This window comes from Periplaneta americana, chromosome 11 (genome assembly GCF_040183065.1).
Source record: "Periplaneta americana isolate PAMFEO1 chromosome 11, P.americana_PAMFEO1_priV1, whole genome shotgun sequence".
Lineage (NCBI taxonomy): Eukaryota > Metazoa > Arthropoda > Insecta > Blattodea > Blattidae > Periplaneta > Periplaneta americana.
The window spans coordinates 7,284,502-7,302,478 of NC_091127.1; the positions used below are offsets into that span (position 1 = coordinate 7,284,502).

General features: G+C 33.7%; 1 protein-coding gene across 3 annotated transcripts; it reads right to left on the reverse strand.

The window, feature by feature from the left end:
* Window positions 1-9,515: 9,515 nt before the first annotated feature.
* On the reverse strand, window positions 9,516-16,465 carry sra (RRM_RCAN_like domain containing protein Sra). 3 transcript variants are annotated; one of them, XM_069838880.1, is made up of 5 exons: window positions 16,296-16,465; window positions 15,729-16,036; window positions 15,366-15,539; window positions 14,490-14,658; window positions 9,516-11,383 (listed from the first exon to the last, which is right to left on the reverse strand). In XM_069838880.1, exons 2-5 carry the CDS (start codon window positions 15,987-15,989, stop codon window positions 11,235-11,237), a joined length of 753 nt encoding a protein of 250 aa, XP_069694981.1. In that variant the 5' UTR covers window positions 15,990-16,036; window positions 16,296-16,465; the 3' UTR covers window positions 9,516-11,234. The 3 variants fall into 3 exon arrangements, with proteins under 3 accessions (XP_069694981.1, XP_069694982.1, XP_069694983.1); XM_069838881.1 differs by having other exon boundaries at window positions 16,212-16,464; XM_069838882.1 differs by having other exon boundaries at window positions 16,195-16,464.
* Window positions 16,466-17,977: the final 1,512 nt, after the last annotated feature.

Here is a 17,977-nt window from a genome sequence, read left to right on the forward strand (position 1 = left end):
TCTGAACTTGAGAACATGTACGGTATAACTTGAACATCATAGCAACAGATGGCGGTCTGTACTGTCTGTGTGCTACCATAACCTCTTTCGAACTGGCAAGTCGTACGCAGGGTATTTGTTATCATCGGTTGCGTACGGCAACATTCCACAACACAAATCAAATGCTCCGTGTCCATGTTGATCGTCGAAGTTAATGTCAACAAATACGTAAGTAATCGTCTTAACCCTCTCCCCATATCCCGACAGTACGTATTTCCAAACAGTTCACATTCCTGCCACTACCGGCGTTACCGTACATATCAGTAAGTACTCTTCAGAATGAACGCCGTACTTGCTAGGCAACTTCTCTGACACATAGGTAATACACCTCTGCGGAAGTGTAGGCAGATTGAATTTTGTAGGCTCATCGACTAGCCATATGACGGTATATAGTGAGCCATGACATACTTTGAACTGAACACCCAGTATATTTTATTTCCTAATGCAAATATTATTTTCAAATTAAATAATTTTCACATTTTAAATCAGTATTATATTACATCACACTCAAAGCACACATGCTTTGTGATATCTTCTCTTAACACATACCTGTTTTATAGTTGTAGAATTACAGCCATCATGCAGTATTGTGAACATGGTTACGTAAGTGTGAAACTAGCTGAACAAAGTTGAAACATGACAATGCGTTATATTAAGCATATAATGTAATTTTAACTTCTAAAATCCTTGTTCTTCCTCTCCCAAGCATGTTAATAACTAAATAAGTTTTAACAGCTAAATTTGAATAAAATTATGTCAATACTTTTCTAGTCCCCTAAATAAATATGGAGTCAAACTGTTGATATCGCACACTTGAAACCCAAGTAACTCATTTAACAGCTATTACACACAAAGTTATACAGTATTATAAAATTTCATTCTCTACGGACGCCAAATTTTTATTAAAAGCTCAAAGAACTAGGCCATCTTTCATACAGTAACAAAGATAGGAAGTAACATTAACAGAGTGTCATAGCAATAACGATAGAGCTCTTATCAGAAATCCACAGGACTAAAATGACATCACATTTAAACAACTTCATGAAAAATCAACCAACTGTAGCAGAAGAATTACAATATGCTTTACAAATACACATATACAATGCATATTAAAAAAACTACTAGCGACAAATAATACAATTATAGCATAATGATCCTTCCAAGAAGTAAAACATTTTACAGAACATTGTTACGTAAGTGTCTTCACAAAAGATAGTACGTTAGTTGTCAGATTTGACACAATATTATATTTCACACTTGATACCATTGCTTGCATAGGCAATAAATTACGAAAAAATGTCTGCTGCTTAATTATTGTGAAAGTCAACAATCCCAGCAGTGAAATTAAGAACAGTTTAGCATATCAAACGTCTTTTGTTTTCATATGTTTACAAAAGTAATGTTTAACTTCCAATACACCTTCAAAGAAACCAGGACAGTATCGAGAATTTCATGCAAACTTTACGTACTTAAAATGTAATTTATATTGAAATAGAAATGAGTCATGCTGTACAATATCATTCATATTTATCTCCAGATTTCCTACAAATAGTTTATTCTATGTGCATTAAATATATATTACCAGAGGAACTGCTTTATAACATGAGGTTCAAGGTTCGATTTTCAAAGCTAACTATTTTTCGTAGTTTTCTTTGAGACCTTAGTTTTAAATAGGCCATAACGACTTCCTTTCCTATTCTTTACATCTTGATAACCCTGTCATTTTACCAATACTGAATAATTACTCCAATTAATGCGTCACCATATATATAAAAAATATACTAAACTCTATATTCTGTGTTTTTCACAGTTGTTTCCAGTCTCAATGTTACGCATCTGCATATTTTCTGTGGTAGTACCTTTCTAATAGATGGGTAAGTTTATTAATATAACTTCTCGAGTTCGCCCACATTCTTTCACAGTAGGTATTGGAATATATATTTTCTGAGACAAAAAGGCAGTCAGATTGTCTTAGGAGCCACACAAATCCATTACATGGTAAAAGTCAAACGATACTTGAATTTCTAACTCCTTGTCTATTATAGGCTACAAGTCACTATGTACATTCATAAGAAAAAAATAATGTAATTATTGAAACAATTAAAATGTACACAGCAACACATGCAGCAACAGCTGAGAAAATTACATTTCAAGCTTGTAAAGTAAGCACGGCATCCATATTTATACTTGTCTGGTGGTAACAAATGAAAAATACAATATTGCAACACGTAACAAGTAGATGAGACATCTCATCTCAGATTGCTCTAGAATGTCTCATTAGATGAGATTCTTCGGATGAACATGATTTTTTTTTGTTACAAATAAGACGAAGTTATGAATTTATTGAACGAAAATATATGTAATCACAAAAAAATGCAGTTAGTTGAAAGTGGATAACTACAAGTTAAGGGGAGAGGATGGTATTTTTTAAAATTTTTTTCCTATTTGGTGTAAAATATTAATTTTTTGTATGTAGAGCGCTCATAGCTGTAGGAACTCAACCAAATATAAATATATATATAAAAAAAATTATTTGGGGGGTCAAATTTGAAAAAAATATACCTAATGAAGGAATGTACTATAACCGATATATCTAAACCGTTTTTAAAGATAGATTCATACTTTTTTGCAATGTATTTGCAAAAGCATGTTCTACAAACTGTCTGTAACAGAATTTTGATATTAGTCCCTACGTTTGTAAAATAAACAATTCAAATTTAATAACAATTTTCTGATTTCCTTTCTTGCAAACAAACGGACGTATTTTTAAAATGAAATCAATTAACAAACTTCTGTTACAGAGAAAAGTTTCCTAATAGTCTAAAGAATGTGTGTTCTAAATTTCATGCATGTATCTTTAATAGTTCGGAAATTATATCCATTTTTGTCTGGCAATGTAGCAAAAAAAAAAATGAAGTTACTGGAAACCAATAAAAGTGGGCGTGTGATTTAAAACTCCATAGCGCAGTAAGTTTAAAAATGACGTCTCAACATCCGATAAGGGCACAAATACCCATAAAATGTTATGCAATGCATTCCACACATATCAAAGGGTATTTTAAAGAAAAAAAAATTTTTTTTTGAACATTTAATTTAGCGGAAACAACAATAAAAGTGGGCGAGTGATTTAAAAATCCGTAACACAGGAAGTTTAAAAATGGCGACTCAACATCTGATAAGGGCACAAATACCCACAAAATGTTATGCTATACATTCCACACATATCACAGGATATTTTTAATAATTTTTTTTTTTTTTAATTTACTCATTTTTCACCAAAAAAGAAAACCATCCTCTCCCCTTAAGGTGACAAGAGAGAACAATGTATTTGATAACAAATCTCAAATATGAAATGACAAAATCTGTATAAACTTCAATGTCATCTGATGGTTTCTGTATTTCTTAATTCTTACAATGGGTAACAGGAGTTAGTTACCTTCTTATGTAGATTAGAGAATTAAAAAAATCTAAAATAGTGAACACGATAATATTTAGCATTTAAATAACATTCCAGTCTATAATGGATCCAGCCATTTCTGATAATAATTGAATTACTAAAAAAATATTCTTCCACAACAATGTTGTATTATCAGTGACAATTTATATGTGGATGGGAGGATAAAAATATGGATACCTACATTGTAACCTATGATACCCATCTATCTTTTAAGAAGTTCCTGCTATCTTGTCTTTGAGAAAGAATGTGATATGGTATGACTAGGAAATCCATAGAAACTTCTAACATCTCTACCGTAACTCTCCAATATCAGGGTTTTCCATACAGCCAGAGTAATGTTCCTTAAGAATGTCAGTCACTTATACTGAAAACTCTTTGGGAGAAAATTTATTTTTTTTGTTCTGTTTGTGGATATTTGACTGTTCGTCATTCACCCATATAAAGCCAGTTAATAAAGTAAACCAGAGGAAAAATAGGTACTCAAAATAACGATTAAATGGAACATGCCCAGTGCATTGACTTTTCATACTAGACACCCACATTCAAATCCTGCTTTTATTCATGAATGACAAGAGATGACATTGTAGTTACTTTTCTGCACTCTCCTGCCATCTCTTCTCCTATTCTCCATTAGTACCCCATTAACACTAACCTATGCAGGCCAGACTTGTGAGGTTGTGCAGTAACATACAGTGTGTTCAAAAAGTATGAAATATTACACATAACTAGTTAAATATTAATTTTACAAAAAGAAACGTTTTATACAAAAGCTGTTGAAGATAAACCATACAATATGATACTAGTGCTTGAAAAAAGTTAAGGCTGGTTCACAATAAACCGGGAACGAGAACCAGAATGAAAACGAGAAGCAGAGGACGTGAATATGAAAATTTTTTGATTCACAATAAACCGAGAACGTAGACGACTATGCATATCGATATGTATGTCAATAACGATATGTAAAGTCGATATTACGCATTCTGATGTTATTTGTGTATAATTGACCAATGGCATTCTCTCATGAGTACAAGGCAGCCTACATAAACACAGGTTAACCAACTTCGAAATTTCAACTGAAACATTTTATTAGGTATGGCACTATAAATATGCCTATGCGTCTTTATTATCACAACCTATTTTAAGTCTACCATAACGTAAAATAATTATTAGAGAAGAAACATTTGTAATAGGACAAAAATGAACACAACAGTAGTTATTGAATTGAAGCATGAATATGTAGTGTGTAATACAACCAATACAGTAATAAAATATGATTCACTTACGATCGGTGTTCAAAGATGCAGCTATTGAAAGCCACGTATTCTCCTTCATTTTCTCATCTTTATACGAGGCGCGCCGCTTATCGTAAACGTGAGGATTTTCCTCAACACTCAATATTAGAATCTCATCAAATAAAACTTGCTCCATGATGCACAGCACAGAACAAAATAATGCATAGGTTATGTCACGGTCTTCCTGCTACAAAATATACGACGACAAAATAGCTTTTATATGGCAACAGAATGAATCTAGTGGGCTGTGATCGGAAACGTGAACGTCAAAGTTGAAACTTGGCCAACTCTCTGTTCCCGATCCCGGGCTCTGGTAAGCTTTTTGTTAATTGTGAATGCTCGCATTTAAATGTACACATTTTAACAATTTTACCGTTTTCGTTTTCGTTCCGATTCTCATTTCTAGTTTATTGTGAACCAACCTTTATTCAGACATACAGAGTGTGGCAGTAAACTTAATTTTTTTAAGCAGCATCCTGTATCAAAATTTAAATATTCCGAATCTCCATTAAATGTTATGTATAAATGTGCAGAAATTTTACCCATTTATCGTTTCGTGTCTTTTAACTACTTATTTAACATGTTTTGCGGACATCAAACTTGAGACAAATAAGTACTTAAAATCATGTTGAGTAGGTCATAAAATTAAACGAAACACTATTACTAACCAAACTTTACAACAGACACTCAAAATGAGAACCATTCACAGCCAAACAACGTCCCAGTCTATCACGAAAACTGTCCATGGCAGATATGAGATGGACCAGATCATTCAGGTCACTGTAATTAAGATAATGGACAGTTTTCGTGATAGACTGGGACATTGTATGGCTGTGAATGATTCTCAATTTGAGCGTCTGCTGTTAAGTTTGGTTAGTAATAGTGTTTTGTTAGTTTTATGGCCTGCTCAATATGATTTTACATTACTTATTTTCGGAATATGTATGATAAGAACTTTCTTGTCTTAAATATTATTAATGTACTTTGTTAACATGTTTCGACCTATTTTCGGGCATCTTCGGAACTGGTCGTTGTTGGTCTTGGCGCCTCTTGTTTCCTGTATGGGTTCATTCGTAGTGTAGAGTCAAAGAGTGTATATGTTTTGAAATTGAGTTGTGTGTTGAGAATATCGTTGGGGTGTGTTTTCTGTGTGTCTGTATTTTTTATATTGTTCTACTGTCCACGGCAATTCGGAAGGTGGTTGTCTGCTAGCGTTTGCGTTGAGAGAGACAGATAGAGCAAGGCAGCGTACAACATTGCCACATCGTACTTCACGCACGTGCAATACAAATAGCGCAGGAGAGAATTTAAATTATCAAAAGACAATAATGACCTTAGCCGTTGATTACTGTAAGCATGACACCAAACAAACCCTCTTTCCTTCACTAACAATATTCTTTGCACGTTTCTCAATCCCACACCACATGCTTCTGCAGTCGTTTCTTGCACGTTGGCAACGTTACTGCCAGCATCAAGATGGCTGGCAGCGTTCTGCTCGTTAACGTTTTTATAATAATTATACACTTTAAACACTATTTTCCGCGCCTGCTTGTGTAATACTTGTGTTTTTACAGTCTCTTCGTCCATTTATTTACCTTACATACATATAGTAAATGTTAGTTTTACTTATTCAATGTATTGAAACACTCGCACGTGAACAAACGAACTCAGGAAGTGCTTGTTATAGACTGATTCTGATTGGTTCTCCTGTTCAAGCTTGTGACGTCACATGCCATACAGGCTACGGCGCATCTAGTGGCCATCTGCCTTCCGAATTGCCGTCTAGTTTAGTGTGTTTAGTTTCTGGCTTTTTGGTTGGATGTGCAGTATTTCCATGTCTGTGTTGATGTCTCTGTAGGTGTGGTTGGCATTTGTGATGTGTTCTGCATATGTGGAGGTGTTTTGTAATTTTGTTATGGCTGTGATGTGTTCTTTGTAACGTGTTTGAAATGAGCTGCCTGTCTGTCCTATGTAGAAGTTGTTGTAGGTGTTAAATTTGAGTTTGTATACGCCTGTGTGGTTGTATTTGTTTGTTTGTGTAACACCTGCAACAACTTCTACATAGGACAGACAGGCAGATCATTTCAAACACGTTACAAAGAACACATCACAGCCATAACAAAATTACAAAACACCTCCACATATGCAGAACACATCACAAAAATGCTAACCACACCTACAGAGACATCAACACAGACATGGAAATTCTACACATCCAACCAAAAAGCCAGAAACTCAACACACTAGAACAATATGAAATATACAGACACACGAAAACACACCCCAACGATATTCTCAACACACAACTCAATTTCAAAACACATACACTCTTTGACTCTACACTACGAACGCACCCACACAGGAAACAAGAGGCGCCAAGACCAACAACGACCAGTTCCGAAGATGACCGAAAATAGGTCAAAACATGTTAACAAGGTACGTTAATAATAGTTAACACAAGAAAGTTCTTATCATACATATTCCGAAGTGATACAGTGTTAAAAGTTGTGTAATCAAGATGTATTACTTATTTTGTCTCACGTTTGAAGTCCACGAAACAAGTTTAATAAATAGTTAAAGGACATGAAACGGGTAAATGAGTAAAATTTCTACACATTCACACGTAAAATTTAATGGAGATTTGGAATATGTAAATTTTAATATAGGGTGCTATTTAAAAAAAAAATAAAGTTTTTCTATCACAACCTGTATGTCTGAATCACTAACTTTCTTCGAAGACTAAGTATCATATTGTATGGTTTATCTCCAACAGCTTTTGTATAAAACTTTTTTTTTTTATGAAATTAAAAGTTAAGAAGTTATGAGTAATATTTCATTATTTTTGAACACACTGTATTTTCAGGCACATAACAGAGACATCATATAATATGATACAATACTTAATCTGAACTAAACACACTATTCAGTATTCTGAGGAAAAACAAATAAGCTGATAAAACCAATGATATTCTTCATAGTACTCCTATTATTCCTGAGAAGATAAAAACAAATTCAATCTAGAATCAAAATTATATACCTGATTCAGTTGCTTTATTAGAGATATGTAGAAGTAATAGAATGCATTAATAAGTGTAGAGAAGATAAAATTAACTGAAGTATGTTGGTACTATCTTCAAATTGTGGTCTTTGATGGAAGAATATCAAAGTAAATATTTCTAATATCATAGGTTTCAATGTAAGTATTATATTACCGGTATTTAAAAAATAATACCATAATTATTCTACATGTTAATAATTTTGACTACACAACCAAAATTATAAATTAAGTACATATTATGATAACGGCTTCTTCTGTCTTAACAAAAGCAATTTGTAATGCTCCATATCCTTGTAAAAAACAAATATAACATATAAAATTTTTTATCCAAATACACTGATGATAAAAATCACATGTAAATAATTAGCAAAGTACTCTACACACTTGTATATCATCATCATGCCCAGCACTATGGAACACCAAAATGCATTAGGCTTCTCTCAAGAAAGACCCTATCTTGGCTTTCCTGCTCCTAAAAGGCTATGTAACAAACTACTGTATATGATTCCAATGCAGACAACAGCCATATGACATTCCAGTGATCTGATCAGCCCCCAATTCTCAATCACAGAACGTGTGTTCATTTGATATGATTATGTGAATAACAGATACGATGGCTCAAATCTATGTTTCTCTTTATGACTATGAAAAATGTATCAGTTTATTTTCGACAAGTTGAAGAAAATATTCACACGGTTTCAATGGTTGTCCCCGATTCAGTAACATTTAATTTTAATTCCATGAATCTGCCTTAAATCAACAGACTTTACCGTAACTTTTTCCCAATAACGAACATGTCAGATTTTTTTTTTTTAAGTATCTTAGAAAGCATCATGAAATGTTCAGATAGTCAATATAATATGATATAATATAATATTATGCAAATCTAGTCTTTCAGGTGAAGCTCCCTGTAAAGCAGATTTGAATAATTTCAAGGTAAAAATTGTTCCGGGGCCGGGTATCGATCCCGGGACCTCTGGTTGAACGTACCAGCGCTCTACCACTGAGCTACCTGGGAACTCCACCCGACACCGTCTCAACTTTTCCCTTTATATCCACACAACTCGCGTGGGCTGACGAAACGCGAGAGACCCACAACGAGAGCACACAATCTCTGTGTGACTTGGAATTGTGGTTTTCTGTTAATGTACACAGTAACGTATATATTATGCAAATCTAGTCTTTCAGGTTGTGGGTCTCTGGCGTTTCGTCAGCCCACGCGAGTTGTGTGGATATAAAGGGAAAAGTTGAACCTTCACCTGAAAGACTAGATTTGCATAATATATACGTTAACAGAAAACCACAATTCCAAGTCACACAGAGATTGTGTGCACTTGTTGTGGGTCTCTCGTGTTTCGTCAGCCACACGAGTTGTGTGGATATAAAGGGAAAAGTTGAGACGGTGTCGGGTGGAGTTCCCGGGTAGCTCAGTGGTAGAGCGCTGGTACGTTCAACCAGAGGTCCCGGGATCGATACCCAGCCCCAGAACAATTTTTCCCTTGAAATTATTCATAATATAATATTGTTTTATTAATTCAGTCTAATTGACATATCACAAATATAAAAGTCAATGACACTTACCCATGTGAGTGATCATTATAATTTGTATAATACACAATGATCACTTATATGGGTAGGTGTCATTGACTTTTTATATTTGTGATATGTCAATTACACTGAATTAATAAAACAATATTATATTATATCATTTTTTTAAGTGTTCTGAAAAATACAGTGTTACTTTGGAAACAGTTAAGATACTTTAAAATTTCACAAATATAATAAATAAATTACAGTTACATAAAAAAAGAAACAAAAGAAGAGCCACAATATATCCAAACTAACATCAGAAATTAGTTTTAATTAATTGAAAGCAATGCAGAAAAATTAATCATATTAAAATTAAGTTAGATAATCTCAGAGAGAGAGAGAGAGATGAGGCTTTCACGGTGCTTGATTATTGGGTATTTAAACGCAACAAAATTACATCTAGAAAAAACCAACAAAAACAAGAAATGCTATGAAATGATAAAATAAGGAATATGAGCAGTCAAACCATTGAGATTTTAAGAATAGAAGTTCAAAGCTAGAAAATGGAAAATATGAGACATTTTAAGAGATGGACTGAAACAACTGCAGTCCTAATTCAAGTATTTTTTATGGCTTTCACATAGAGAACACACAGGACTGTTGGTCCATTGAGACACAACCATATCCTATAAATAAGACCAACAGAGCATAATGAAATTGCAGAATTCTGCTCTTGTATTCAATTACTGTCATATTTTTGAACATGTATATCTCTTTTTTTTTTTCTTTTTTTTTGTGTTAATGATAACATGAAACAATGCATTTCGACTATCTTACAATAAAACTCAGTAATGCTAAATTACGTTCCCTACTCTTTTCATCTTGAAAAGGTTGCCAGTGAATGCATCCCTAAGAACAGCCCAACAGAAGAGGACCATACCTCAGATATTAAAAAAAACAAATGGAATCTGCTTCCAGTGTTGTCCACAACAGTAGCATTATCACAAGCACTTCAAATGATTGAAACAAGTAATAATCTTGATGTAATCTTACTACGTCAATGACAACTTCCCAAACTATGTCTGAAATTGTTTTGTTTTAAAGGTTGGTATTAATTGAGCCATTGCAATTCTAGGTAACACTTGACTCTCGAGTGTTTATCTAATTTATAATGTAATACTAAATTCATCCATGAGACACAACGATACAGGGTTCAAATCGTCTTCGTAGCACCTTGTGATTTACAGGGTGTATGCACTTCAAATAAAAATTACACTCTTGCCAAAATAAGTTATTGATATGATAATGTAAAAGCATACGACTTCTACAAATACACGACTCTACATAACCCTAGAATGTATTGAAGGAAATTAACAACTGCTCTGTGTCTCATGAGATTGATACGAATATATTTTGTATTACTTTCAGTACAGGTCTGGCAGTTCTTGCTATAGAATACCAATGGACATCCCATGGTGATATTTCGTAATGTCCGTCTATGAATGCCAAACCTCAAGAATATTCAGTGCTGCCATTATCAATTATAATATTGAAATATTTTACATTTCATATTTTAACAACTGTGCACCATGTGGTACGTGGCCAAACAACTATTCTATTGTAGAGAAGCGTGAGTATTGTTCAGCTATAATCGGAAATAAAATACAAACTGTAAAGAATGAACAATAAAATTAGTGTTTCCATCAATGCTACCTGAGATGGAATCTACATGCTATGGTAAGACTTGTTCCCATTCAGTTTATACGACTTAAAACATTTCAATATTTGATAAAGGCAGGATATTGGCACTCCCATCTCGACTCAGGCCTAAGTACAAAGTGGTGGTTTAGGCAGTTCTTCAGTTTTGGTGGTCTGGGCACCGGGTCTGAATTATCCGAGGCTTGGGCTGCGGTGTTCCTCCCTGGGAGGTCCCAGCAGATTCCTCACACACATGAACAACAATGCCTGGCTGACTGCCTGACGGCGGGTGTAGTTCGTGTGTCTCACCTGAAAGTAACTTAGTTTCAGCAATCTATACTAATAATAAATCTGTAGCCGAAATTTTTCTGGTAATTTTCGATTTTCCAAAAATAATTGGTCCTAACATATATAATTAACCACCCTGAAACCGAAAATCGCTTTTTTTTTTTATTTTTGTTTGTATGTCTGTCTGTCTGGATGTTTGTTACCTTTTCACGCGATAATGGCTGAACCGATTTACATGAAAATTGGAATATAAATTAAGTTCGTTGTAACTTAGATTTTAGGCTATATGGCATTCAAAATACTTTATTTGAAAGGGGGGTTATAAGGGGTCTGAATTAAATAAATCGAAATATCTCGCTTATTATTGATTTTTGTGAAAAATGTGACATAACAAATGTTTCTTTAAAAATGATTTGCGATAAGTTTTACTCTTTGTAAAATTTTGATAGGACTGATATTTAATGAGATAAATGAGTTTTAAAATTAAAATAACGCCATCTAAGACCGTGCAATGAAATAAGAAAAAATGATGTCTATAAGGGGCCTTGGACAACAACAATCGAAAGATATTAAACATAGCCTACAGAGAATGTTTCTGTGTTTGTTTGAAGTAATATCGGATGCTAAATTAACCAATTTGTATAATTAATTATTATTTCACCATTGGAAAGTGTAGTTTCTCTAGATGGACATAATGCTATAATGTTATTACAGTAATTTCTGAGTGAATCGAGGTCAGGTAAGATTAAAATAGTTTCTAATGCACAGAAAACTTAACAGGCTATTTTGTACATTCATTAAACTATGGTTGTATGTAATAACAAATAAGAAACATGCTAAAAGAATTTTGTCATTGCACCAAATGAGTGCTCTCTGGACGAAACTGATCGCATTTTAATTATTTAAATACAATTTAAATTAAGTAACATATTAAACGATTTATCCTTCTATCAAACACGAATGTTCCCTGGACCAAACGTCCTATTTTAATTATGTAATTACTTTATATTTATTTCTAACAGGTGCAGCGGAGCGCACGGGTACGGCTAGTAGGCTATATAAATCCATGGGGAGGGGACAGGAAACGGAAATCAATTATGCATTTTAAACTCAAATGAATCTACTAAAGAAACCCAGGAGAACAACACTTTTACCAAGATTTTTCAAAGTGTGTGCATTAAAGATACTATTTTCAAACTAGAAATAAATCATTGATTAAATGGCGATCTTACTCGTGTTAATTATGTAAGCATGTGCGGCTTACAGCTGTTTAGGTGCTATTCGACACCATCCTCAGAGCCTACTAGATCTCGGCGCTATCTCAACTTCGCTGCCTGTTGTGTGGGTGTGTTCGTGTGATGAAGAGTTGTGTCAAATAGTGTGTGTATTCTGAAATTGATCTGTGTGTTGAGAATTTGATTAGGGTGTGTTTTAGTGTGTCTGTATATTTCATATTGTTCTAGTGTGTTGAGTTTTGGTTTTTGGGTTATATGTAGCTGAAATGGAGGTTATATTACTGTATTTTAAAGGCATAGCATATCAGTGGTTTCAGTCATATCTCCTGAACAGAAAACAAAAAGTAGAAATCAACGCATTTAATAACTCCTTTAAATCTACTTCAACATGGGGAAATGTTCATACAGGGGTCCCACAGGGATCTATATTAGGGCCTCTTCTTTTTTTAATTTTTATAAATGACCTTGGCCCCATAATAAAAGGAATAGGTTATCCTATACTATTTGCAGATGACACAAGTATCATAATTACAGACAATAACTTTGCCACATTCAAATATAAAACAGAAACAATTCTCCTTAAAATTTATGACTGGTTTACAACCAATAAACTAGCATTAAACATTAATAAAACTAACATAATTCAATTTAAAGCCACTTCAAATTTAATCTCCGAAACATTGGACACAACTATCAACAATATACCTCTACTAGAAACATCAACAACCAAATTTGTTGGTTTGCATATTAATAATACAATAAATTGGAAAAATCATATCAAAGAAATAACCCCCAAACTTAGCTCAGCATGCTTCGCAATTAGGTCGTTACAACAATTTCTAAACAGCAGTATCTTAAAGACAATATATTTTGCCTATTTTCATTCCATTATGTCCTACGGAATAATATTTTGGGGAAATTCTGTAGATAGTAAAAATATATTCTTAGTACAAAAAAGAGCCATTAGAATAATAGTTGGAGCAAAGGCTAGAGAATCATTTAGATTATTTTTTAAAAAATTAGAGATTCTAACCTTAACAAATCAATACATATACTCTACAATAAATTTCCTCTTATGTAATAAAGAAAATTTTCCAACTAACTCAGCCATACATGGTATAAATACCCGCAGAAGGAATGATTTTCATACGCCATCATCAAATTTATCATGCTTTCAAAGGGGAGTAAGTTACATTGCGATAAAATTGTTCAATAGTCTTCCTGAAGACATTAAGAATCATAGCCAAAATCCTGCATTATTTAAGACAAAACTAAAAAATTACTTAATATCTCACACTTTCTATTCTGTAGATGAATTCTTGACATTTCACAGTACTGTGTAAATATTATAATAATATTAAATGGTAAACATATTACATTGTATAAAATATTATTGTTATTAAGGTACATATTTCATAGTTGTATTTTATATGTATTGCATTTTATTGTTAAACGTAAGAATTGGACATGTTCTTTATTCTATGCTGTAAAGCAAATGTAAGAATATTATGGAACAAATAAATCTATCTATCTATCTATCTATCTATCTATCTATCTATCTTAAATCTTAAAATTGGCCGAGGTGTTTTCTGTCAAAAAAAACATGTTTTCCTCTTCTGGGTGATGAACATATATAGAACTATTCCTCTTCTGGGTGATGAAGAACATATATAGAACTAAATACTAAATATTTTTTGGGGCTCCACGAGAAATTTTTACTTCAAAAAGGCATCCGTGGCTGAAAGAGTTTGGGAACTGCTGCATTACCTATTACTTTCGTACTTTTGTTTGCCTCCACTTTTCAATAAGAGCGACAGGAGAATATATATTATTTTGTAACACTATGAAAGTTGACATTAACCATACTGCACATATATTTTGAACTAACGCACCTGGAGTGAGATTTGCTATGGCAGCCAAAAGATCGTAGTTCACCAGAGGTTCGCCTTCATCTCTTGGTTCCCAGCCAACTGGTGGTGATGCTGGCGGAGAAATCAAGAATTGCTTTACAGGAGCAGGAGGTTGCAAATGCTGATCCTCAAAGTCAATTGGTGAAACAGGCTGAAAAAAGAACATTAAATAATGTTCACAAGTTACAATGGGAACATGTGTAGAGCATAGAAAAATAGACACATTATTTCACAAACCATTAACTAAAGAATCACACTGGGTGAATCTAAAACTGCTCAGAAAACTGCTGTTAATACAATCTAACTTGTTATTTACAATAATTTCTCCTTGCAACATATTAATGTTCTATTTAAGAAACTGCACCTCTTTATTTTATAAGATGTCTCTCTGTCACTTAACAGTTCATAGGGTGTCGTCTGGCATACCTATATATGTGTTGAAATAGTTATACAAACTACCGGTATCTAAGAAATAAGAGTATTTCTGTACTATTGTGTTACCATGCTAAGATGTGAATGTATTTTCCGTACTTAACTTCTAATCAAGTCATATGTACAGTAAACAAAAGAAAAATTGAGTGCCGATACCAATTTAGAACCGAAATAAAGGTGGAAGGTGACCAGAAGAAAGGCAGGATCGTATGCCTTGCATGTAAGCATTTTGGCAGGTACACAAATAGATAGAAAGCGAGTTTTCGTAAGATCGAGTGTGACAGGTTAGGTTCGGTTAGTTCAGGCTCTTGGTAAGCCTTGCATAGGCTATAAGCATTTTGGTCAATAAACAGATCAGCCTCCCTTTGGTAACGCAATTATAAAGAATTAACTAAATAAGTGGTCATTCTGTATATACATATTTACCTGCGCAAAATAGCAATTAATTAAAGTATCTCCGAACTGCGTCTGATGCATATGTATTCTTGCTTTGGCAGCAGCAGCTGGACAATTATAATTCACTCTCAGACGTCTAAAGCTTCGAAAAAATTGAAATGAAGCCGGTTCACCAAACTGACTGAATAGTATTTCCAGCTCTTTCTGAAAATACAAAGAACACATTATTTTTTAACAAATATGTACCATAGACCTTGTTTTACTTTCTACAAATCGTCGATTATTATTTATATAACTCCATATATACAATTCGGGGTTGGAAATGTAATATATATTAATGCACTTGGAAAGAAAAATATCTCTTTGGTAATATTGAGAAATTAGAAATATTACTTTTTTCTCTTCATTTTTGAAGATGGAGCTATCTAGGTTTGTAACTATCAATGAAGTTGGAAGATCTTCATCATGGATTAGTTCATCCATAGTGCGTGCACCATCAGAATTCTGCCTAGGAGTGTCACGTTGAAGCTCCAATTCAATATAATTTGGGTGCACATTTGGCAAGCCATCTACTTCGTTGATAATAATATCATTTTCATCATTTGACATTGGTTCATCAGAATCGACTGCCATTCGTCCTTCTTGTTCTTCCATTGTGATATGCCAAATTAGAAAGGCAAGCCCAAAAGCAGGTTAGTAACCTAAACGTGAGAAAACATACATTAAACACCATTAAAATTACTTCGTAATATTTGTTTCCTATTGCAATGTGAATTTAATAGACATTTCACGTCAAACGAAGTAATAATTGTAAACACTAAATAAAACTGCAAACGTAAACAAAGTTCCCTGTGTTTACATTTATTTTCCACCCACCGGCACCTGCATATCTGTAACACTACTAATTCATTACTCCGGTTAATGCTCTACTTAGTTGTTGTATTAACAACGTTGCATTACCACAGTAAGACGATTTACTTCACAAGATCATGTCGATGAAACGTTCTGAAGGATTACAACATGCACGAACATTGAAAAGTAATAATAATATTCCAATTGATTAGATTCATTGACGGCAACAACCGAGAAGCAGAAACACCTTTGGCCTTTTAAATTTAAACGTTAGTGTTTTGTTTTAGATAGTTTCCAAGATCTTCCGCTGGTATTTCAATGGCTCTGCTATATCAAATTCCCCAAAATGGCAGGTGCTGACGTCAGAAGTTACATAAGCGGATGTAATTTTTTTTAAGAAATAAAACTTTGCTTAAAATTTGCATAATTTTTAGTTTGCACATGAAATCAGTAATATACAAACTTGATTACCTGCCCTTGAAACAGGACAAATCTGCTAATTTTATCATTCCGAGAATGCAGGCAGGAAAATTCCACATGATAAAACAATTTTTAACAAGCTACACGATATTCAATCGTTCGAAGCATTCCAACACATTGTGAAATGCATAGTTAAAATTTTCTGGAGTTGAAAACTGTTAACTCTCCGAAAATGAAAATTGAAATAAATATTGTAGGCATCTGATATCAAATTAATATTAATATGGTACTGTGTATTGCAACATGTTAACATGTTTGACCGGCTATTGAAACTACGAGTAGAACGAAAAAGAAAAAGTATCAAATTAAAATTTTTAATTTACCCTATATCCATAGAGGGAAAGCTACCGCGTGACTTATTATATTTTTTAACTGTGGCATTATCTACCACAGGCGATTTACATTTTTCAATGGCACTAATAAAAATAAATTAACGTCGCATATATTCAATTGTGGAAATTTTAACAGATTCAGTAGACTATGTTAAATTAGCCTACTGGTACAATCTGAGGGGAAATTGCTCTCATAATTTTACCTCTATTCGAGATTCTGCGCACCATATACAACAAATGCATAAAAGCAAATAATTATACACTTCATTAATTCATAGTTTACTGCCCTAGAACAGGTTTTTCACTACAAGCCCAGCATTCTCCAATCCTTTCTCTTAGTTTCCTCATGAGATCCATAATATCTTAATGTTGCATATCAACTGATATCTTCTCCTATCCCGAACTGCTCTCCCGTTTACCATTTCTTTTAGGGCATCCTTCAGTAAGCAGTTTCTTCTTAGCCAGTGACCCAACCCATTTCTTTTTCTCTTCTTGTTTAGCTTCACATTATTCTTTCTTCACTCACTCTTTCCAACATAGCTTCGTTTCTTGTCTGCCCATTTCACATGCTTCTTCATATCTACATTCCAATCCTTCTCTTTATGACTCGCCAAAATATAGCAAAAATTCCTTACACCTTCTTCCTTTTCTTCATTCCTCATTTTGTTCCTTGTATCACCTTTACATCATACATTTACCTACATTACATATTTACATTTTGAGTAGTACAGCTTGCGCAGAAGTTCTGAAAGCCTGGTTGACGTCACTTGGAAGGGGGAGAGAACTAGTGAAAACGACAGGGCGTTCTAAACATCTAATTGAAAACATTGACCTCTTATCTTGAGCCACTAGTCGAAGTCCTCAAGCTCTGCCATCCCATCCATTTTGTCGTCTCAGCTGGAATCACCATCATCATCACCATCACTGACACCACCGAGGTTTATGACAATGGGGTCTACGACGTCATTAAACAATAAA

Bases quoted from the DNA above. Each gene is read 5' to 3' on its own strand.
- sra (XM_069838880.1), bottom strand. From the start codon at position 15,989: ATGGAAGAACAAGAAGGACGAATGGCAGTCGATTCTGATGAACCAATG. The intron at 15,540-15,728 runs GTAATATTTCTA...TTGTATTTTCAG, and splicing joins TCAAAAATGAAGAGAAAAAA to AAAGAGCTGGAAATACTATT. The intron at 14,659-15,365 runs GTAAATATGTAT...TTCTTTTTTCAG, and splicing joins TTAATTGCTATTTTGCGCAG to CCTGTTTCACCAATTGACTT.